The sequence below is a fragment of the Sus scrofa genome, chromosome 14, assembly GCF_000003025.6.
Source record: "Sus scrofa isolate TJ Tabasco breed Duroc chromosome 14, Sscrofa11.1, whole genome shotgun sequence".
Classification (NCBI taxonomy): Eukaryota; Metazoa; Chordata; class Mammalia; order Artiodactyla; family Suidae; genus Sus; species Sus scrofa.
In genome coordinates this window covers 28,723,860-28,748,257 of record NC_010456.5, presented here as the reverse complement: position 1 = coordinate 28,748,257, position 24,398 = coordinate 28,723,860, and the positions used below count along the sequence as shown (strand labels likewise).

General features: G+C 55.9%; 1 protein-coding gene across 1 annotated transcript in view; it reads right to left on the bottom strand.

Annotated features, from left to right (window-relative positions):
• NCOR2 (nuclear receptor corepressor 2) overlaps positions 1-24,398 on the bottom strand; it is a 176,631-nt gene that overhangs the window by 71,147 nt on the left and 81,086 nt on the right. The window contains 4 exon segments of the mRNA NM_001044576.1: positions 759-931; positions 2,600-2,748; positions 19,260-19,358; positions 21,956-22,010. Coding sequence (NP_001038041.1) covers positions 759-931; positions 2,600-2,748; positions 19,260-19,358; positions 21,956-22,010 — 476 coding nt within the window.

Sequence of the window (24,398 nt, the reverse complement as noted above, 5' to 3'; positions counted from 1 at the left end):
CTACTCAATTCTTGTCTTCTTTTCCCCTTGGAGGCAGGACTTGAGGCTCAGAGTACCTGGGGGTGGGCATCTGCCGGGCAGAGGGAGAAAGAGAGGCCCACAGAAGTGAAGGTACAAACCAGGCGCCTACCAGGGCTGAGGGGGCAAGCCAGGAAAAGCAAGTGTTGGCCCTGGCCCTTTGGAAAGCGGGTGGGGGCTACTCAGCTCCAACAACTACTACCTGGCACAAATGTCGGCCAAGCGTGGCCAGATCTTCTGATTTAAAAACAAAACCAAAATGATCATCTAATTTTTTTTTTAATGGCCACTCCCACGGCATATAGAAGTTCCCAGGTCAAGGATTGAATCTGAGCCCCAGCTGCAACCGACAACGCAGCTGTAGCAATGCTCGATTCTTCACCCACTGGGTCAGGCCAGGGATCAAACCCACTGCTACAGTCGGATTCTCAACCCACTGAGCCACAGTGGGAACTCTGGTGATCTGGATTCTTATGTGAACTCTGTGGTTCCAGGATAATCACAACCGACAGCTGAAGAGCCTTTGCCATGACTCAGGTTCTAGGCTCTTCCCACACACAAAGTCACTGAGAGACTCACCCCATGGTTACAGGCACTGCAGGCAACCACGGTGCAGATGATGACACTGAGGCACAGGCAGGTTAAGGAACTCGCCCCAGGCCACACAGCAAGTTTGCAGCTAAAGCTGGGGTCCTGAGCCCGCTATACCTGTGGCACCCTTTCCCTGGCCGAAGACTCACCCAGCTCGGCACTCTGCTGTGGGGTGACGGTCTCCTCGCTGTTGGCCTCGTTGGCCATGGAACGGGTGATGCGGCCTTTGCGTCTCCCCTGGCTGTTGGCAGTTTTGCGGCCTTTGGAGGCCACTGCCTCCTTCTCATCATTGTCTTCCCCAGAGGTGTCGTCTGCCTTCTCCCTAAAGGCCAGAGAGAAGAGATAGGGATGGTTTCACCTGAGCCAGGAACCTGGATGGCAGTTTCAAGAGACCCTTTTTCTGGGCAAGATGAGGGCTGGCTGCCAGCACTTTTGTACTCATCAGTAGAAAAGTGGGGGGTGGGGTGGGATTTTTTAAATGGAGATCTCTCCCGTTGTGACCCAGTGTTAATGAACTCGACTAGTATCCACGAGGATGCGGGTTTGATCCCTGGCCTCCCTCAGTGGGTTAAGGATCTGGTGTTGCTGTGAGCTGTGGCGTAAGTTGCAGATGTGGCTTGGATCTGGCATTGCTGTGGCTGTGGTATAGGCTGGCAGCTATAGCTCTGATTCGATCCCTAGCCTGAACTGCCATATGTCGCAGGTACAGCCCTAAAAAGACAATAATAATAATAATAATAATAATAATGAAGAAGGGGAAAAGCTCAGGGCGAGGGCCGGCTGGTAGCAATCTGCAAACCTTCTTTACTTACCAGATGCGGGAGTACTGCAGGTAGGCATCTACAGTGCCATCTTATTTAACAAAAGGGAGGTGTGAGCGGGTATTTAAAGTCTACTTTATTCTTCTAACAGGGATGTGGGCTGCTGGCTATCTGCAAGACCATTTCATCCACTAAACAGATGCTCTCCACTGTGACTACTGGAGTAACTGCACGAGGGTGCAGGCTGGCACAGTCCTCAGGCACTTTACTTACTCCCTCAGAGAGGAGCTGTCCCCAACGGGGCCCTAGAAACAACTCAGTCTTGGCTTTCAGCATCATCACCGGCCACTGCGTCCTGCAGAAAGCGCAAGATGAGAGTTCCCTGCCAGTGGAAGCGGCTGAGCCCGGTTGTGTGGGGAGGCATGTGACCGCGGTAACTGGGGCTGGGACCTTCTCAGAAGCCGCCTCGGGAGAGTTTACTGTGGGGCCGCTCAGATTTATCACCTCCGCCGCCCATTCATCTTCCTGAAGGCCCTCGCAGGAGCGTCTGGGAGACGGGGTAACGAAGCCAGATGTTCTCTGAAACCACATTCCTGAGCCCACTCCAGGTACCTGGCGCTGAGTGATGCCCGCCGCCACCCCCGCCCCCCTTTCTGGGAGTGACTCTCCAGCTGGTGGTGCTCCCGCTGCCCCTGGCAGGCACGGGAGGCTGGCGGGGCCCCCGAGGCGAGGCTGTGCCTTGATCTGCAAGAACTCACACTGACAGCGATAATTCTAAAGGCCAGGGCTGCCGCCCACCTGCTTACCTAGTTCTTCCCTGAGCAGGGAGCTCCTCTGATTCCCCCTCCCCTCCCCCACCCCCAGCATCTCCGGGGAGACTCGGCCAAGGAGGGGGAGGAGAAGAGGAGGCAAAGAGTTCCAAAGCATTGCCTGGATTTATTAGCTCAGGAGTAGAGCTCAAATGAGCTATCAGTCTCTACGGTCTCCAGAGGCTTTGAGAAAGAAAGGGCGGGCGGGAGGAGAGAGAGGAGGGAGCGGAGCGGGCTTCCGGAAGGGGGGCTGTCAGGGACTAGGCAGAGCAGAAAATGCCTCCCTTCCCGGCAGGCAGGCAATGGGCAGACGGCAAAGCGCCAGGTCCTCACACACCTCCATAGAGGGCCGCCCGCAGGCCGTGCAGGCTGAGTACAGACCAGAGGCTGCCACCGGGGAGTCGCAGCCAGGCCCCTTACTTGATCAGCTCCTCCTTGTCATTCTCCACGTCCGGCTTCTCCTCCTCCTTCTCGGCCTCCTTCTCCTTCTCCTTCTCATCTTTCTCCTCCTGGTTGCTGCGAGGCATCTGCTGCTGCTGTTGCTGCTGCTGCTGCTGCTGTTGCTGCTGCTGCCAGGCCCCGGGGCAGGGCGGGGGGAAGAGAGGAAAACAGGGAGTCAAGTGAGGCTCCACACCTGGGCTAAGCAAGCTGGGGGCCGGGGGTGGGGGGTGGGGTGGCGCACATTGGGGTCGGCCCACAAGAGGCCAAAGGCAAAGGACCCAAGGCCCCCCTGATGTGAGCAGCACAGAAACCACCTCAGTCTGGGGTACTGGGGAGGCAGGAGTCACAGAGTGAGATATAGAAAGTGCTAGAATCAGATGTACAGCCTCCTCCGCTGTGTGACCCTGGATGAGGTTCTTAACCTCTCTGTGCTGATTCTTCCTCCTTGAAAGCGTGCCTACCCCTCAGCCAGGGGTGAGGAGGCTGAAATAAGTGAGCCTGTACAGAGCTGGCATCTGGTGCAGGTATTTACCTGGGGCAGAAGCCACCAACACAGGAGGGAGGGGCCCGGGTCAGCTTCAGGCGAGAACAGAATGCACACCAGGACACCCAGGTCACACCCTGAAGCTCAGCCTGCCCGGCCCCTGACAAAGCTCAGGCCACCTCGCTAAGCCCCAGGCTCCATGTCTGTTAAATGGGCAGATGGAAGACTTGTCCCCAGGTTCCCTGGGCCCGTCTAAGGGTAGGTGTTTGGTGCCAGGATGAGGGCCCGCTCGTGCTGTGGCAGGCTTGGCCTTCCTCACCCCTCAGCCCTGGGAGCTGACTCCCAGTCAGCCCTGGGAGCAAGAAGAGAGCAGGGCCGTCTGACAGGAGAGATCAAAGGGGCTCCAGCAAAACCAGCCTCCTCCCGCAGGCTTGCTCCTTTCATCTCCTCCCCAGCTGGGGAGGTGAGCTGGGAAGGCGGGAGCTGGCCAGCAGGGCCTCACCAAGACGGGTTGGGGAGTGCCAGCTCCTTCCAGCCCTGCCGCCCGACTTCCTTTCTGTCCTGCCTGATTTCTTTCAAAGCACACACTGATTCTCTTGGCCACCCCCAAAGTCCTCTCTGTGGGCAGTTGCCAAACCAGACCAACTTTCCATCCCACTGAGCCAAGTGAAATGAAAACAGACGCGCTGCAAGCCCTTTCAGTGTGTACCGAGGGGCACGGCCGATGTTCAACACAAGGAATGAGAAACCGAAGAAGAGGGAGAAGGTGAGGGTGGCCAGTGGGGTTCAAGGGTTCCCTCCCTCCCCATCCTTCCTCCACGGCAGTCACACAGACCCATCCCTGCAGAGGCTGCCTTTGCCTGTGACAGCCCCGTAACTTTTTTTTTTTTTTTTGCTTTTTGGGTCCACGCCCCTGGCATATGGAAGCCCCCAGGCTAGGGGTGGAATCGGAGCTGTAGCTGCTGGCCTACATCACAGCAACACCAGACCTGAGCCACATCTTCGACCTACACCACAGCTCACGGCAAAGCTGGATCCTTAACCCGCTGAGTGAGGCCAGGGATCAAACCTGCATCCTTGTGGATACTAATCGGGTTCTTAACCCGCTGAGCTACGACGAGAACTCCTTTCTCTGCAACTTTAATTTTTGATGGGGCTGAGCACAGGGGTCAGCTATAGCTACTCCATGGATGCTGGGGCACAGAGCAGGGGTCTTCATATTCACAGGGAATCGTGGGCTCTGTGACGCTGCAGCAGTGTCTACCCTGGAACCCCCTGGCTCACGTCTGGCCCTCCTTCCTCAAAAACCTGCCTCTGTTCTATAAGAGGAGGGGCAAGGGGGCGGATCAGCTGGACTTTGAGCAGCCCCCCCTCAGCTCCCTGCTATGTTGCTGTCAATTCCCCATCAGTGGTTCAGTGTCCTTGAATTAGCCTGTCCCTTGTCACTACCCCAAAACGTGAAACACTAAAGCACAGCCTTTTAACAACCAGAGAGCCATGGCCACCTCTGGTTCCTGACAGGTGAAGTCTCCTCTGGACCTGTCCCTGCAGATGGGAGCCAGGGCAGAGAAGATGAGTGGGGACTAGGGACCAGGACGAGACAGGAGGTGTGGGGGTGCATGATGGCACGGCCAACTGCGGACAGGTTCCCCTGCCTATGGGTTGCTTGGCATGGCTGCCATCTCCACCAGTGAGGCTTCTGCACTCCCAGGACCAAGAAGGGCAGGGCTGGGGCTTTCCAACCACAGGAAGCTGACACCTCCCCAGACCCACCCTTTGCTATGTCTGTGCCAAGAAACCCAACTGGGTTGCAGCTTCACCCTGAAGCTTTATCCCTGTCCCTCCAGCAGCCAACTCCAGGCTACACTCTGGCATGCCCATCACTGGTCTAGGCTCGTGGGGTCTCCAGGCCCTCTGGAATCTCATCCTGGGCCACTGTCAGCCCCCGGCATGGCCAGCAGATACGGCTCCCCACCGGCTGACCCAGACAGAGGCCGACTGCAGCCCCCAGCCCTGCACTGATGCAGCATAACTGACCAGGACTGGTGCCCAGGGAGTCAGCACCTGCATCCCCCTGCCCAGGGCCTCCTCTGAATCCTCAAAAGGCCCCAGTGAGGAATATGCCAGCATTTCCTGAGACCTTATTACACACCCCACATTGCGCTGTGCACAGTCTACTGACCAGCTCCCTGGCCCTCTGAGGTCCTGAGGATAAAGACAAAGGAAAAAAACAGCAGTAGCAGCACCCTGGGCTTCTTCCACAGGGGCCACTCCTTCCCCCACCACGCCGAGCACCTTGTAAATACTATCTCATTTAGTGCCCGTAGCCAACCTCAGACGGAAGCAGCACCCTGGGCTTCTTCCACAGGGGCCACTCCTTCCCCCACCACGCCGAGCACCTTGTAAATACTATCTCATTTAGTGCCCGTAGCCAACCTCAGACGGAAAAGGGCAGCGATCACTGCTTCCATTCTGTAGAGGAGGAAACTGAGGTTCAGACAGGCAAAGCCCCCAGGTCACAGAGAAAGGAAAAAGGAGGTCTCAGAGGGGACAGCAGGCATGACTTGTCGTACCCCAAGCCCCGCTGAGAGTCTCTGCTGACTCCCCACCTGAGTCAGAAGCTTGGTGCCTCAGGTGTCGCAGGGCCGGGGGTGGGGTGTTTATGGGCAACCCCATTCCTTTCTGCCTAGCCCACCCTGTCCGCCTTCCAAGATTCCTCAAGACCCCATCTGGGCCTGGGTCAGACCCTAACATCTACATCACGGCAATAATAACAACAACCGCTCTGGAGTTCCTGTTGTGGCTCAGAGGGTTAAGACCCCAACTAGTCTCTGTGAGAATGCAGGTTCGATCCCTGGCCTCACTCATTGGATTGAGGGTGTAGTTTTGCCACAATCTGTGGCATAGATCAAAGATGTGGCTAGATCCGGTGTTGCTATGGCTATGGTATAGGCCGGCAGCTGCAGCTCTGATTCAACCCCTAGCCTGGGAACTTCCATGTGCCACAGGTGCAGCCATAAAAAGAAAAGGAAAAAAATACGTAAAATAACAATAGCTCCAAGTGCCCTGTGCCAGGCTGTCTGCTAGGTATTTCCTCATCTCCTTTACCAACTCCCATCATTCTCCCATTCTATGGAAGAGGAAACTGAGGCACAGTGAGGGTGACGGACAATGCTGGGCAACAGCAATGCCAGGATTCCAACCCAGAGCCCAACTGGACCCCGGTTACACCTGGCCCCCTCTCCTGCCATCTCCACCCACCCCCGGCTGCCCCTTACCCCTTGCCCAGCCCCCATGGGTGTCTCTTGGGGGGAGGCTCAGAAGTCCCAGTCAGCTCTGGAACCTGGTCCTGACTCCTATCGCTTCCCACCTGGAGGGCAATTCCAGTGCCGGACCCCTCGGTCTCCTCCCTGACATGCTATCAAGCCTCCCAGGGCAGAGCCGGTGACTCCCCCACCCTCTGAGAGAAGTGGGTACGGAGACTTTGGGGCCACTCTGGAGCTGTGGCACAGAGCTCCACAGACAGGCCCCTGGTTTCCAGGGGCCTGAATTCCATGCCCTGTGGAGCAGCATCCCTGTACCGTGACCTGAGTGATGGAGGGGATGAAAGGGAGAAACCCCAGGTCAGTCCTGGCCTTACACGTGGTTTCCACTGGGAGGGACGGTCAGGCACCATGACGGCCATCTGCCTGGCCTCCTGGTACAGGAGTCCTAACACGGGGACACCTGACTCTGGGGGATTTATGGAGGGAGTGGGAGGCCCCAACTCCTCAGATGTTTTAGGACAGCAAACAGGGCTAACTCACAGATGATTCACAGCTACGAGGGCTCCGCCTCTGAGGTCAGGCCCATCCTAGGATCGCAGAACTGCACTTGCTGGGCAGTTTAGAGCTACTGCTCTCACGGTGGCACACACGGATCACCTGGGGAGCTCCGGGAAGTCCTGACGCCAAGGCTGGTTCCAAGACAATCACCTCAGAGTCTCAGGGAGAGAGTCCAGCCTCAGGGCATTTAAACTCCCAGGTTATGTCAATGGTCGGACAACCTGCTTTAGAGCCAAATGTTTTCTTTCTTTTATTATTATTATTAATATTTTTGGCCACACCCCTGGCATGTGGAAGTTCCCGCAGCCAGGGATCGAACTCATGCCACTGCAGTGACCTGAGCCGCTGCAGAGACAATGCTAGATCCTTAACCCTCTGTGCCACCAGCAAACTTTCTGTGAGAGCCAGATGGTAAACCCTTTAGGGCTTGGTCCATCAGTCTTTTTGGAACTATTGATGCTGATGCTGCTCATTGTGAACAAATGAGGGTGGCTACGTGTCAATAAAACTTTATTTACAAAAGCAGATGGTGGGCCAGCTTTGGCCTTCGGCCCATTGCTTGCCAGCCCCTGCTCCAGACCAGTGCTGCTCAAACTGGAACATGTATACAAACCACAGGGGGGATGTTGAGAAAATGCAGACTCCATTTCATTGGGCCTGGGGCAGGCCTAACACTCTACATTTCTAGGCAGCTCCCAGGGATGACAGATGCTGGTGGTTCCCAGACCACACTGAGGAGCAAGGCCTTCGGGAGATCTTTGTTGCAGAAAAGGGACCCTGCCCAGGACCCTTACCACTGGCAGCAGGTGATGCCCATGGACCCAGGGGAAGAACCAGGAGCCAGACTCCACCATCTCAAGTGATCCTGGAGTTCACGATAGGGTCCCACCTTTGCTTTCCAGACAGGCCATCCATCAGGCTGACAATGGGCTTCATGCCCAGTGCTTGCTTGTGAAAGCCCCTCCCAAACCACAGCACAGCTCAGCGGAAAACCTGACCGGATCTTTGGTTAGCCAGAGCCATCAGTTCAAATCCCTGAGGGACCCCCGCTTCCGGAGCGCTGAGTGCTGGACAAGCAACCTGTCACCGAGCCTGCGCTATGCTGAAGCCCCAGACCGGGAGTTGCTGCAAAACAACAGGAATAAAAACTGATGACTGAGCTGACTGAGCACAGCGAACACGTGATAAGGCCTTCTCCTCCTCATTTCATCCCCATTAGTTAATTAAACCCTCTCAAGAATGTTGGCATTATCTCTGTTTTAGAAAAGAGCATACAAAGACACAGAGAGGTTAAGTAACTCACCAAAGGTCACACAGCATTTCCCAGCAAGATCCTACAGGCAGATGCTCTGTCTCTCACTTGGGGCTGGGGGTCATAGGCTCTTCCTCGCCTCCCTTTAAGCCGAAATGTGCTACCCCTTGTGCATTCCCTCCACGAGCACACACTGAGTCCCCAAGGGGGACACCAAATCACAGAAATAGCTCTTCAGTTGATGAAGATGAGGAACTACAACAGGACAGATGGAGGCTGCAGTGATGAGAAAACTTTAAAAGGGAGAGCAGGACTTCCCATTGTGGCTCAGCAGATTAAGAACCTGACATAGTATCCATAAGGATGCAGGTTTGATCCCTGGCCTTGCTTAGTGGGTTAAGGATCCAGCGTTGCTGTGGCTGTAGCTTAGGCAGCAACTGCAGCTCCGATTTGACCCCTGCCTGGGAACCTCCATGTGCCGCAGGTGTAGCCCCAGAACGAAAAAGGCAGCGCGCACTGCAGACGAGACGGTGATTTATCCTGACCAGTGGGAGAAGGGAGGAGGCCTGATCTGAGACTCCAAAGGCTTCTGGTAGAGAAGGGTAAGAGGGGATGTTTCAGGGGGGGACCTGCTTGGGCAAAACATGCCGATGCGAGATCACCCTGTGTCCTTGCTGAATGACATACTGGATGTGGTTGGAGAGCTTGGCCAGCTTTAATGGCCAGGCTCAGAAATACAGGTAGCACCACTGGGGGCTTTTTCAGAAGGTGGAGGATGGGCAGGGAATGCCACGTTCCACCCCACGATTCAGAGCCACGTGGTAGCTGGTTGAGGGGGGATGGCCATCAGTTCCAGGAATGAGAGGAGAGTCCAGTGGTACCAACCAACCAAGTAGGAGCTGGTGAGACTGAGTTCTCGGATGACAGGTCCTGATGAGACCTTCCCAACACCCAGCAATGCCCACTTCTGCACAATCTCACTCATTCATTCAACAAACATTCTACTGAGCATGTGCTATGTGCCAAGTGCCTCCATCGAGCAAATCCCAAGAGGGGTCTGCCCTCATGACACCCTCCATCTCTTGCAGGTGGGGAAAAGGGGGCCCCGGGAGCCCAAGGTTGGTGGGAGAAGTGGAGTCAGAAATCAAGGGTCAGGACCAAGATGAAACAGTTTTCTGTTGCTGGAAGCCCCCTCCCTAATACTGGGCCCTTGCCCCTCTGATCCAACCCATTTGTCTACCTGGACAAAGCCCACATGGGGAATGCTAACTTGGCCCACAAGGGGCATCCCTTATAAGACACACAGATAGAGGTATGCTGGGCTGGCTGGTGCCAGCTCAAGTGTAGAGACTTGTAGTTTCCAGAAATTTTGCAGGTTGGTAGTTAAAAACAGTCATTATCAAAAATAGAAATGCATAACCTTCCAATTAAAGAAATTATAATAAAAACAAATAAGTACTCAAAAAGCATCCCTTCCCAAGAACTTGGCTATATTCGCCTGTTATCTGTGCTCTTGTATGCAACCGAATCCACTCGGTGGGGAGGGTATGGTCACCTCCCTTCCCAATTCCACATTCACGCAGGTAGCTTGGAATTGGCACGGCAGGAGTATTTACACCCTGGCAGTCGGCACGTGCTACAAAGCACACCCTTGCCAGCACGGATGTGTCCTCAGAACCTGAGCAACGTCTAACGCCCACACCCGTCACGTCTGTTCTGCTTGCAAGGAAACGGGTGCTTGAGGCAGCCAAGGCTGTTTTAATCATCAGTTAATCCTGTCCAGCCATCTGGAAAAACATCAGTGGTGCACACCATGAGGCATCTGCCCCTCGCTCCTGTCCGCCTCACCCACCTCCCTCAGGGCGGCCTCCTCCCCACCTCCTGGAAGATGCCACACTTGTTCCTGCCTCGGGGCCTTTGCACTTGCTGTGCCCTCTGCCTGGGAGACTCTCCCTCCAACTCTGCCTGACCGGTTCCTCCTTATCACTCAGGTCTGAGTGCAAATGTTCCCTCCCTAAAAGCTGCCCTCTCTTAAGTCAGCTGCCTCCTGACACCAGCCAACCTTCCGTGGCCCTAACCACCCCCTGAAATAGCCATGGTAATTTACCTGTGCCCTGTCCATCTCCTACATGGGCGTGACAGCTCTGGGGACCTCATTTGTCCTGTTTGGTGTGGCATCACCTAGAGTGGTGAGATTCTGAAGGGCAAAGTGGACTGGAACCTGGCTACCGTCTGCACCCCATCGGGGCCCTCCTGCCACAGGCCCACACAAGCACGGCTCTTCTGGTACTCTTGGCAGCCCAAGAAATGCCCGGATGTGAGGTCTGTCAGCCTCTCACACCTCTCACCCCCTGGGGTCCGATTGATCCACGCTCACACTTTCCGTGTCCTTCTAGCCCTTTAGTGTGGTTGGCCTGGGACAGTGCTGACGGGGAGCTGGGTCTCCCCTACCACCTCACAGTTGCCCCCCGTGGGAAGGCCACGTTCATCTTCTCCCCAAGCGACAGCCCAGCCTGCTAGATCCCTGAGGCATGGCCTCTCCTGCTGCCTTCTTGAGAACAGTGTCCCCGAGGAAGTGTCCAAGAGACGCTGGGCCTGGACAAGTCCACTTTCTTTTTGTCTTTTTAGAGCCATAACTGCGGCATGGAAGTCCCAGGCTAAGGGGTGAATCAGACCTGCAGCTGCCAGCCTACACCACAGCCATGGCAATGCCAGATCTGAGCCGCATCTGCAACCTACACCACAGCTCACGGCAACGCTGGATCCGTGACCCACTGAGTGAAGCCAGGGATCGAAACTGCAACCTCATGGATACAAGTTGGGTTCTTAACCTGCTGAGCCACAATGGGAACTCCCTGGACAAGCCCACTTAGCACAAAACTGGGCAGAGAATCAGGGACATCTGCTTGCTGGAGCCCTAAATCTGGACGCAGTCCCACCCAGCCCGGCTCGCCCCCAGCAGAGCGGAAATAGCCGCCTCCCGCAGGCTGGGGCGGCCCAGGCGAGTCAGACAGACCCTGAAGCTGGAGGCCCATCCGGCCGGGGTGTCACGCTGTTTTAGGACAAGCATGTAGGCGCTCATGCAGGCAGGGAGAAGCATAGCCCAACCTGGAGGCAATGTGGCCGTGACTGGCCTGCCACTCGTTCCCAGCAGACTGCATAGGCTGAGGCCATCACTGATGTCGTCCACACAGGGGGGCAGTCAGGGTCTGGGAACCAGCACCAACTGCACCACGGCCACTGCCTCCCCGGGGACTGTGTTTGGCTGGCCTTGCCCTGGAATGCCTTCCAGTCAGGCTGTCCCCTGTGTAAGCTGCCCGAGGCGCGGGAGACACTGAAGTGCAGAGCAACTGGGAACAAGGTCACCTGTCCCTTGGCAGGAAGCTGGGAGAGGAGGTGGGGGGAGGGGAGGGAAGATGAAGGAAAGTGAGAGACAGAGGAGAAGGTGTGGGTATGACGGGGAGAGAGACAGGGAGGAGAGACGGAGGTGGGGGTGGGCCCATAGGCCAGAAAGAGCAAGGAGGAAGCGGGCCCCACCTCCCTGGACTTCCTCCCCCGGCCCCCGAGGTGCCGGAGGCTGGGCGCCCTGTCCCCATGCCCAGCTCCGCGGGAAGATAGACCACGTGGCCTGGAGGAGTAGAGACCCCGACCAGCCCGGCTCCCCACCCCCTGCGGCCACATCACCCTGGGGGATGGAAGAGGGGTACTCACTCACCCTTGGGGACAGGCCCCCTCCGCAGCACGGCCCCCCCATGGCCAGGAGGGCCCTGTGGCCACCTCTGGTCACTGCCGCAGAGCGATGTGGCCCTGGCGCCTGGCTCACGCTGGCCTCACATCCTCGGCTCCCTGGCAGTTTGCATAGTTAAGCCAACCTCTGGCCACGGCATTCCTGGGCTCCAGCACTGCAATTATCCAGGATAATGTGGCTCCTCCATCCACGAATCATGAACTATAAACCACTGCACCGTCACCAGTGCTCTGAGCTGGCCCCAGCCTCAGCCGGTGATTCACAGCGAGGAGAGGACACGGGGGCGTGGCCCACAAGTTCACAGGCCATTCATGGCTGAAGCTGGGGGCGAGGGGCCCAGAGCTGGGGACTTGGCCCTCTCCTGCTCAAAGTCAGGTGTGTGGGGTTGGCAGGGGTTGGAATTCCCGAGTCTCCCTCAGTCTGAAGCTTCTGGAAAGTGGACGGCACCCTCTCTTCGATAAGAAGGTCATCCCGACACTCCAAAGGGCCAGCACGTGTCCATGGCTCCAGCCCCTATAGGCCCAGGCCACAGCACAGGGGACGCCAGGGCAGCCCTGCCCTCTTGGGGCAGCGCTGGTCATTGAGGGTCTGAGCCCAGAGGCATCCAACAGCAACAGCTTTTCATCTGGAGATTTTATATTCCCTTTTATAACCATCCATGCTTTCAAAAGGCAACCACCGCAGTGATGAATAAGGGGCTTGGCCAGCACAGGATGTGGCAAGGGCATGACACAGCAGGTGTCACCTGAACACACATGGTGACATTTTGCTGCACACGCTGTAGTTAAGTGTTGGGGCAGGTCAGGACCACTGTGGATTGTAATTTCCAAATATGCAAATACATGGGAATTCATCCCCAGGATGGACTGGCCAGGTCCTCTTCTAGAAAGGGACCTGCTGTCCCAGCTGCAGCCTAGCCCCAGGGCAAAGACTGGCCCTCTCTCTCTCCACCTGGGGACATCTGGGAAGGGCCATTTGAGCTCCAGAGTGCATTCCAGGGTCAGTCAAGATGGCCAGTGAGCCTGTGCCTGGCCTTGATTTCCCCTTCTGCTACCCTGCTCCCTTGGCAGGCAGGGGCTCGCCAGTAAGCATCCTGAGACCGAGGCCCTGAGAGGGTCCCAGAACAGCAGCATCAGTATTGCTGGAGGACTTCTTAGAAATGCAGAGTCTCTGGCCCCAACAATCTGTGATTTCACAAGCCCTCCCGGTGAAAGTTCAAGAATTTCAGCAGGACGCCATCTCCATCTCAGGGTCCGTGACTCAGCCTGGGACACATCCCTTCCTGGACCCAGTGAGGGCACAGCCCGAGGACACTGGCTGTGGCCAGTCTTGGGTGGACGGTGGTGTTAGGAGAAAGAAGGAGGCCAACAATCTGGGGGAAATAATTTCCCACTGTCGGTGCTGTGGGTTCCGCTTCTCCCCAGACGTGGTGATCTGAGCCTGGGGCCAGGGGTGGCCTCCCCTTGTCACCCCAGGGCAGGAATGACAAGGGTGGGGCACTGGTGTCAGGTGTGCCTCTGTCTCTGGCCCTGAGCCATGACCAGCCACCTTGGGAGATGCACCTTCTACGAGGTAGCAGCCTGGAAAAGGGCTGGATTTCTTTTTTTTTTTTTTTTTTTTTTTTTGGCTTTTTAGGGCCGCACCCATGGCATATGGAAGTTCCCAGGCCAGGGGTCGAAATGAAGCTATAGCCGCTGGCCTATACCACAGCCACAGCAATGCCAGATCTGAGCCACATCTGCAACCTATACCACAGCTCACGGCAACGCCAGATGCTTAACCTGTTGAGAACGGCCAGGGATTGAAGCCGTGTCCTCATGGATACTAGTTCAGTTCGTTACCACTGAGCCACAATGGGAACTCCCAGGGCTGGCTTTCTGACACCTCAGAAGTCCCACTTTGTGTCTGTCTCAGCGATTCTTAATCAGGAGAGGCTGTGAGATGCTGAAGACAGCTGAGCTAGGGGGCTGCCCTCTCTCTAGCTTCCTGAAGGATCATGGTCTCATATGGCTCTGAAGGTAAAGCCCTATAGCCCTGGCATGCAGTAGGCACTCAATAATTGCTCCCCTGGATGACCACACCATATTGTGCATCTCTGTGGAGGTGGGTGGGTGAGGACCTTGGAGAAATGAGGGCCCATCTGAGGGGCATCTGTCAGCTGACAAACTGGGTAGCCCCTCATGGCCATTCTTAGCTACAGCGTGGCCCTGAGCCACAGGAACCCCACCCCGAACAAAGCCTCTGCAGCCACCAGCCACCCAGAAGAGGAAGAGACATGCATGGGGTTGGGGGTGCTGAAAGAGACTGTCATAGAGAGAGGGAGGGGGAATCAGGGAGAGACAGACCAGAGTGAAAATAGCCCTCAGCATCTCCCACAGACTACATGGTACAGGGAGCAAAGCAAAGCTAAAAGTGGCAGAGTCTTTCCAGCCGCTGGCCTCCTGGGAGCTGGGGGCAGGCAGGGGGCCAGGAGTTGGGAGAGTCCCCATGAGTGGAGACAGAAACACAGACGGGGCCGGGGGCAGAGACCCAGCCAGGAGCTTAGTCGGGCACATTCTATCCTCAGCGAGACCATCTGCCACCCTGATCCAGCAGAGCCTGGCACAGACGGAGAAATCCACATCCTCCGAGGTGGGTTAGGGCCAGCTTCCAAAAGACTGCCCGTGCAGCCAAAACACTGCAAAAGGGACCACTGGGGGCCCCCGCTTCAGCTCCAATGGCTGACGGTGCCATGTTTGAATCCTGAATCTGCCACACAGGGCCGATTCCTCAGGAAGCAACTTCACCTCCCTGTGCCTCTACTTCCTCCCCTATGAAAAGGGCACAATGACTGTACCTCACCCGGAAAGCTGCTTTGAGTTAAAACGCATCAATCCCTTAGCCCAGCACCGGGCACACAGTTATAGCTGGTCTTGAGCAAACATCGCCCTTCTGTTTTTATTGTTGCTTTCACGGCTTCCACATGGCAGTCAGCGGCATTGCTGTCCCATTCACACCCTGAGAATTCTGACAGGGCTCTGATGTCCCATTGGACTTCCAGCGTCCCGTCCCACCCCCAGCCATGAGGGGACCAGAGATGACCTAAGTCTTCTTCTAAAACTAGGAGGACCCAGGAAGATAGGTGAGTATGACAGGCTCCCCTTCAAGAAATAAATACCCCATGGGAGTTCCCGTTGTGGTGCAGTGGAAACGAATTCAACTAGTATCCATGAGGATGCAGGTTTGATCCCTGGCATTGCTCAGTGTGTCAGGGATCCAGTGTCACTGTGGCTGTGTCTGTGGTGTAGGCCAGCAGCCATAGCTCTGATTTGACCCCTAGCCTGGGACCTTCCATGTGTCTTGGGTGCAGCCCTTTAAAAAAAAAGGGCCAAGAAATAAATATCCCACGGTTGGTTCAGCTTCCATCTGCCTGAGAAGACATGGCGGGGGTGGGAGGGGGGTCCTCCTGGCCCTGATGCCACATCCCTGAGGTGTCCACAGTTCACTTGCTGGGAACAGCCCCGTTAGCCATCTTCCTGTGATTGCTGAGGAGACAAGGGCGCTGTGGCCAGGGATGGAGGGAAAGGGCTGAGTGGTTTACCCAGGAGCCCATGTGGCAAGAAGGGTCGGGAGAGATAAATTGGGGCGAATGATAAATGACTCAGGGGGTGGGGAGTGTGCTATGGCCTGGGATTCCCGCCTGATGCCAAGGTCCTGAGCTGCTGGGGTGGGTGAGACACAAGGATGGGACAGCAGAATTATCCCCTGGGCACCTGCTGTGCCTCCAGCAGAGAATGACTGTTCCCTAGCCCTCGGCGCCTCACCCTCCAGGCTCTTTCCCACCTGGCACTTCTGGTTGCCCCCACCCCCACCCCCCACATCTGTCCACAGTGTCAGCCCACTGGGGACCACTGCCACCTGCACCACCCATCCATCCATGTATAGGCGCCCAAGCAGATTCACCCACACCCACACCACACTAGCCAGGCTGGGGAACCCCCGCCCGTCTCACTAAGAGATTTATCAGAAGGATCCCAGGTTTTATAAAACCAGGGAGAGAGAAAGAAGCTCAGGCTCGCTCCAGTAATTGCATCTTGAATTAATAAGAGGGGCTGCAGGGCTCGTGTCTGCCGTTTATTTCGCTGTCACAGGGCAGAGAGAAGAGTTACAGCCACAAAATCAACACTGGGGTTGACCCATTTATTCCATATTTATGAACAGGGCTGGTGGGCAGGGGTGAGGGCAGTGGATCTGCCTGGCACAGAAGCCCTTCCAGGGTTTGTCCATAAATCTCCGTCCCTGCCAGGGCCCAGGCCACAGTGCCCCTCTTTGCAGTTCCAGCTGATCAGAGGGAGGGAAGAGCCCCAAAGGCAGGTCCTGTCACCCAGGGAGATGGTGCCTCCTGCCCTGCTTTCTTCTCTCTTTCTGCAAGAGGCCGGGCACAGAGGCAATCCTGCTCTACCCTGGGAGCCCCAGCCTGAAACACCAGCTTGGGCAGAGGGTAAAACCTCCCCAAAGAAACCCCATGTTTCTCAGCACTGCAGACACCACGGCTAGTCCAGCAAAACGCTGACAAAAAGAGGAAACAAATAGTTCTCCTCTGCTATAAAACATTCCAGGCCCTCCCAGTGCCCTGGCCTTGCCTGGCCTCTGTCCCAAGTCACATAATCCTCTCTTTACCTCTTCCCCCAGCCTTTCCATACTCCATGCCAGAGGTCTTATACTGAGGGCTGAGGACAGATTTCAAGAGCAGATATGAACTGTCTGGCCTATAAAGTGTTTCGCTGTTACTGTTTCTTATGTGACCTACGATTTAAAAATCAGGACATTTCACATAATTTCGGACCTCCAGCTCATCATTGAAAATCAGATCTGGCAATACAGGACTACTTAGCCAAGAGCGAGCTGGAGCTGATATGAGGCACAAGCTCGCTAGTTAGCCACAGGCCTCACCACCCCCTATTGCTTGCCATGGATTGCTTCCGATGGATTCATTCAAGACCTGGAAGGTTTTGAGACCTCTGTTCCTAAGACTATAAAGATAATAGGCACTCTCTTTGGTGCCTGGTGCTTTTGTACCTGCTCTTCCCTCTGCCTAGGACATCCTCACCTTGTCCACCGGAAAGGTGCTCCTCTCCTCATCATTGGAGCCCCTTACTCAATGGAGCCTCTCTGGCAGACCACCAGCATGCCGACTTAGAACTGCCTGTGTACACCTGGTCTAGACAACCAGCATGGAGTCCCCTGTGTTCAGCACACAACTGTCCAAGGGGCAGGTGAGTCCGCAAGCAAGGGCTTAACACTGCCAAGGAAAGGCATGGCAGCCAGGACCAGAGCCATGGGGCACTGACACTCCCTCCAGCCCCCCCGGGACTCATTCCCTCCCTAAATGACATCAACACACAGTCTTTGTCTCCCTCCATGCAAACGTGGCTCTCGGCACAGGGTGAGCAGGAGATGGGCTCCATCTCTCCCCATCTGACTGGGAACCCTTTCCTCTCCAGGGTCCCTAGTCCAGCCACCAGGAAGGGCCTCATAAGGCCACCCACAGGGCCCCCGCAAAGGCTGGGGGCACTGGGGAGACTAGAAAGAGAATTGGCACATAGGAGATGCTCAACAAACAGCTAACAATGTTTATAAAGTCAATCTAGAGGCCTTATCATCCCCATTATTTTGCCACAGTCCCCACCATTCCCTACTGTCTCTTGTACCAGCATATTTATATAAGCTCCCTGCCTGGCATTTCTTTGAGTTTTTGCCTCTCAGACTAGAAAAAATCCTAAGCTCACGTCAATTTCTAATACGACACAGTTAGATCTTTAGAACTAAATGACTCCAAGCCAGTAGGCCTCGGTTTTACACGTCTGTTAGATGGACGAGCAGGCTGGCCAATGGTGGTTACACCAAACTAGGGGAAAATCTTATCCTCAAACCAAACACAGCCACCCTTCAATGGTCTGGGCCAATGGCAACCAATGCTCAGGCGTGGTCATTTTGGCCTGATGTGCAAAATCAGTGAGGGGTTGTCAACACATCTGCTTCCCTAATTCCACAGGGGCTTAGCCAGCAGGAAAGTGGATCTATACTCCTGAAGCACGGTTCCCAGAAAGCAAGAAAGGAGACATGGCATGGACCTAGAAAGCTGTGTGGACCAACGCACTGCAGGATGTGGGACTCAATCCCCAAGTGGCTGTTTTAGAGTGGACACTGGGACCCCACTGGTGATGGCTGGACTCAAGCCCTGCCCTCACCAGCCTGGGAAAGGGAAGACGGTGGCCCAGTGGGGGAGGTGGAAGACCCTGATATCAAGGAGCTCCCACCTCAGAGAACCTCGGCATCCTGTCCTCCCCGCTTATGCTACTCCTGGCCTTCGTCACTCTCCCCTGTCCCCCCAGGGCCAGGCCAGAGGCCTCAGGGAAGGGCCTGCCTCACCCAGCCCCAGTCCGGCATCCAACAGCAGCATCCAGCGCTTTCTGCAGCGCCCAGCCCAAGTCCCTCCTCCTGCAGCACAAACTCACCTCCCTGCCCCACCCCCAGGTACTCCTCGTGTCTGCGCTGAGCTGACTCTCAACAGCCTGGCAGTGAAACAAACCCATTCCTCTCCCTCCATCTCCCAAACCCCAAGCACTCGTGAGCCTCCCTTCAACTGTGTGCTACTGACCCTCATCGCCCTTAACATTATTTACTGAATTTTTTTTTAAACAAACTCCCTTTTCCTCTAACTCAGAGATCAGCAGACTTTCTCCACAAAGGACCAGAGAGTGAGGATGTCAGGCTTTGCTATTGCTGTCATGCCTACTCATCTCTGCCGTTGTAACAGAAAAACTGCCACAGGAATATGTCAACAAATGGGCGGGGCCGTGTGCCAATAAAACTTTATTCACAAGAACAGGTGGCAGGCCTGACTTACCCGAGGACCATAGTTTGCCAAGTCCTGCTCTAATTTAAACAACCCTTCAGTCGTATCCAAAGCAGTGATGTCCAAGAAAATGCAGGTTGAAGTACTGGCTATACTTTTCTTTCCAATATGCATAAACACCAAAAACTATGAAAAATGTTTAAATGTGAAGCTTGTGGGCCAGCCCGCGTCATCTAGCCCCTGCTCTGGAAATGTCACCACAGGGACAACGGGTCACCAAACCAGGCATTCTAGAATTTTCCAGGCTGAGAATGGAAGCAGCCATTTCTCCCAGCTCTCCTCTGCTGCTGGGGTAGGCCAAACACCCCCAGAGGGGGTCTCCCAGCCACCACTGAGGGCGTCCAAACTGCTGAGCATTAGTGCAGACACCGCCGCAAGCGGCCCCGGAGCATGTTGGGAGCCGTCCCCAAGCCCGCCCCACCCCCACTCTCACCTGGCTCTTGCCACGGCGCCGGTAGCTCCGCCTCACCAGGCTCTTGTAGTTCTCATTCTTCTTGGTCAGGTAGTAGTAGAGGACACACTCAGCCACCGTCTGCAGGGCGGAGAGAGAAAACAGCTCTGCAGAGGGTGCACTGTGGGTGGTCAGGGCAGGCGGCTGGGAGCCAGAAGGCCTGGGTTCAATTCCTGCCTCTTCCACCTACTAGCTGGGTGACCCTGGCCAGCTTACCTAACCTCTCTGGGCCTCAGTTTTCTCGCCTGTGTAATGGGCGTACTCAGAGCACATACTTCACAGGGTTGTCCTGAAGACCAAGTAAATTAACACACATACACATAAAGGACGTGGGACTGCACCCAGCACAGGGCACGCACAGCTGCTACTGGTAACCATGACAACAAAGCCGTCATGTGCCATCCCGGCAAAGTGAACAAAGGCTCCCAGCTCCTCAACTTGGGTCTGAGGTCTCCTTTCTCTCACCCCAGTTTCTTCTTCCATAATATATGGGGCCCTGAGTAACCTCTTCCAAGCTCCCTGCGTCTGCCCGATTAAGGTCCCCAAGCAACTCTTCATCTCTTGGAATGTTTCTAACTTTTCTCTTCTTGGTCTTTTCCACAATTTTCATTTTCTGGGTCTGAATCCTGGTGCTGCGTCTTGCTGAGTAAGTGACTGGCCCTCTCTGAAGCCCACCACCTCCTCGTCCACAAGGACCAGTAAGAGCGACAGTGTCCTCAGAGCAACTGGAGGACACAAGATAAGGATGCTGCCATCTGCAGCCGCGGGGCTGGTCTAGGTGCTCACTAAAGCCGGCAGCCATCACTGACACGATGTAAAGTGTTGGTATGATGCTCGGAGCTGGTGCCACGCCAGGACCTGGCCTCTGAGGGGCATCCCATGAGGGCTGCTGGGTGCAGAGGCGGGCTGGGCCTCAAAGCCCTGTGTCCTTATCCACTTCCTGGATTGTGCTATGAACAGGGGCTGCTCCCAGGCTAAATTTGGCCACCAGCATGGCCTGCCAAATAGTGAAGAAAAACATTTTACAATCAGATGCCAGCATTTGCAAACTGGGTGATGTGGGCGTCCAACTTCTCCTTGAACAAATTCTGGAGAATACCTTCCTGTGCTGGGCGACCACGAGCTGGCCCTAAAGCATCAGGTGGCCCTCCACAAGGGCAGGGGTTGGCCAGTCCACCCAGCTCCCACCCTACTATTCGCCTCTCTCATGCCAGTCCTCAAAGGCATCGCTGGAACCTCCAGCTTCAGACTCTTCTGGAAACTCTATTGAAGTCTCAGCTTGGGCTGCCTCTTAGCCAAAGAACAGATAAAGTTTTTCCAGCACAGGGACCTCTGATCCCCTCATTCCCAAACGGTGCTGGTCAATTACCAATTTCAGAAACCCCTGTTTCCATCTCTGGGAGCCCCAACCTAAAACCTCCTGTGTGGTCCACACCCCTAGGAAGAAGCTGTCACTCCCTCGGAGGAGAGGCTATTTATAGGGATTGCTTCTCCACACTGGTTTTTCAGGCAGGGAGAGATTTCATTTCCCCACACTGCCCCATCTCCCTCCTTCTATGGTTATCAGCTCATTAAGGGCAGATGCTGGGAACAACTGTTACCCTTTAAAATAACCGCCCGGATCCTGCTCCGACCGCCCTCCCACAGCAAGGAAGTGTGAGGCCTCCAGCAGCTGGGTATTTGCAAAGCTGGGGGTGGGCGGGCACCCCACCTCTGAGAAACAAGATTTAGGGAAACGTTGCTTAGAACACCCAGCATGGCAACTCCAGAAAGTAAATCTTTTCAGGAAGCTTGTCTGGCTCCGCCCTGATGATGTGGAGTCCAATGGCCAACTGTGACCTAGGGCCACATCCAGCCCCCAGACCAGCTCCTTCCTACCTGTGGCTGATCCAGCCACTGCCTAGGCCAGCCTCGTGGGTGCATAAAAGGGGGCTTTCCCATTCTCTGGGATGCTTTGTATCCACCTGCTAACGGGAGCCAGAGCAGAGAGAGGCGCTGCCCCAGGCTGGGTTTGGGGCCAAGGTGGGGTGCAAATGTCTGTGTGTGTGGGGGGGGTGGTTGGCCTAACCCCGGCCTGTGGAAGTTCCCAGGCCAACAATCAAACCTGTGCCATTACAGTGACAACACCAGATCCTTAACCCACTGCACCACCAGAGAACTCCTCGAGTGTCAGTTCTATGTAAAGGTCTACTCAGTGGGGATGAGGACTTGCCAGCCACACGCCAGGGTTGGCATCAGGGTTATCAACATAGAGTGACCATCAGAGGGACTAGAAGGGTCACTTTGTCCAGGACCCCAGAGGACAACCACTCTTGCCCATCCAGCCTTAACTAGGAGGCCAGGCATGGCATATGGCTTCTGGAACCTGAGCCCAATCTGTCAGGATGCTGGCTGCCCTGTCTAAGGAGCGGTCTTTGGAGAAGCCTGCAGTGCACACAGCTCTCCTGGGGTTTCCCGGCCTTAGCTCCACCCCCAGGGCCGGGGCGGGGCCTGTGGCTGCTTCTCCCAGGAGGGAGGAAGGAGGGAAGTGCTCGCAGACACAGTAAGGAAAGCAAGGAGCAAGCAGGCAGAGGCCTCGTGGGCGGGGTGGGAGGGTCCTTCTCCCCGGCCCAGGAGGCCGCGGCAGGAGTGGACGCCAAAAGGGACGGATGGCGCAGGGCTAGCAGGCAGGCACTTACCTTCCTCTCCAGGAATGATGCGATCAGGCCGAAGTTCTTGGGGTGCTGCATGAACCTGTAGGGAGAGAAGGGCGGCCCTGAGACCAGGACGAGAGGAGCTTCCCGGCTGGGCAGCCGCCGAGCTCCCGGGCGCCTGCCATCTCCGCTGGCCCGGCTGGACGGGCGCCGCCCCACTCGGAGCAATTAAGCCCAGGGGGGTGTGGGAAGGGCTGCGGGCGGGACCGAGGGGTAAGAGAGGGCGTTCCTTGGAGTGAGTCACTGGTTTTAGCGCCTTTGAAAATACATTTGTTTGTCCTGCTGGAGGCGGGTTCCAGGAAAAATGAGGACATTACATGCAGCCCTTTGCTGGGGTTCCCCCCCTTTTAAAATCTGCTTTTGTTTCTATCTCCGGCTGGGCCTGGGAAGCTGGGCCTTGCCCGGCCCACTCAGGGGCCCCCACTGGCGAGGTCACAGGGCAGGACTGGTGAGGCCGCCGGGCCTCCCCGGGAGAGGTGGGAGCAGAGGCTCTGGGCGCCCGCAGGGAGGCAGGCAGAAGGCAAGCCAGCCCAGGAGGAGGCAAGAAGGGACTGAAGCTGGAGGGGTGGCGGGGAGCTGGCGCCCCACCAGCTGGCTTCCTGAGCTGCCAGGAGAATTACTGGGAAAGAGCTCGGCCTGGCTGAAATGTCAGGGCCACAGGAGCAGGCGGACAGCGGGGGTGGAGATGTGGGTCAAGGCTGCTCTGGGGCTCTGGGGAGGCTGGGCGGAGCCTCGGCCTGCCCGTCCCCAAGAAGCACCACCGGCCCTGAGGTCTCCCCCAGGGAGAGAAGAGGCTGCTGGCAAGGCAGGGGCCCTGGGACCCCGGGAGGGAGCCTGGGCCAGCGCCTGGCGATCGTCCTGCCCAGCCCTCCAGATGGCTGGGCAGGCAGCCAGGGGGCCCCTCCCCTGCTTCCCAACCAGACACTGGAGAATCCGGAACGGCCTCTTCTCTCTTCCCAGAGGAAGCCGCGAGTCCGAGTCCCAGGCAGGCTTCCCAGCCTAGGAACCTGCCTCAGGCAGTTTGCAAAGCTGGAAACACCCCAACGCCTTTCTTTTCCAGACAGAAAAAATCTTCCCTTCCCCTCCTCTCCCTGCCCAAGTGACACTTCCTTCCCCCCGAATCCTTTCCTCAAGGTTTCCCCAAGCAGAGGGAGAGTCCCCAGGAGACCAGGAATCAAACTTGAGAATCTCTTAGGGCACCTGTTTCACCCCCCTCCAACCTATACCCTCCGCCGACGTTTACTGATTGTTATGCACTGAGCACCTAGAGACGCTGAATAAGGAGACACTGTGACTACATCCATTTTACAGATGTGGAAACTGAGGCTCAGGCAAGGGAAATAGAAGCTCCAAGTCACAAAGCCAGTAACTGGTGGAGTTCTACGCCACTGGTACACAACTGTCAAAGGCCCCAAGTGCTATTAATTCTGCTGAAAACAAGAGGTCTCCGAGAACCTTAAAAGGTGCAAGCTGTCATAGGGGGGCCCCAGCAGATACCTGCCCAGCCTGGGTCCCCCCTTCTTCAGCTACTGGATTAACAGAGTGTGAAATCGTTAGAATAGCGACATGAAAGCTCCAGAAAGGCCAAACACAGAAAGCACCCCCAGAAACTTTTTTTTTTAAAGAAAGCATAAATAAATAGAAATATCAAACACATGAGGGGAAATTTAAACACCAAGCCAACAGTAACTCTTAGCATCCATGACTGTTCTGTAGTCACTTCATATAAGGAGAACAATCAGGTCTGCGACCGTGAGAACCTAGAAATGAGCCGCTAAGGACCTGGGTTTTCTGTCTCTGAGCAGTAAACCCCAAACACATCACGGGAATTGCTCCCCAAAGTACGATTTCCTGTGGAAGACTGCTGAATCTGTGTGAGGCGCTAACACTGCAGAAATCTGTGTTAGAGGGTGTGTTCTACCATCCGGCTCCTTTTATGTCTGTTTTAGAATTTCCATAATCAAAAGCCATTCCAAAAAAACCCAAAGAACAAAACCCACGACTTTCCATGCAAGACCCTCTTTCATCGCTCCTCTTGCATTTCCAAGTCCTGCTCTCTGTGCCAGCTGCTACACCCAGCCTTGCCCATGACCTGGAATCGTCCCTGTCCCTGAAGCCCCATCTGGCACTTGGGAGCCACCCCACTCTGCCAAGGGCACAAAGACCCCCAGGCCCTGCGGCCTGGCCCCACAGCAGATGGCTGCAGAGCGCTGGTCATCTCTTTTGCAGAAACTCTCCTGGAGGTGAGGTCTTCTCTGGAGGTGGAGGGGGACATGGACGTGGAGGTCGAGTGGCCAGGCCCAACACGCCCACCTGCCTAAACACTGAGGCTCTATGTGTGCCTGCGTTTCCTACCCTCTCGCCTCACGGGGGGGGCCAGAGTCCTGAGGAGGCGCTTTGTGCCCTGGATGTGCTTCCCTGGGTCACA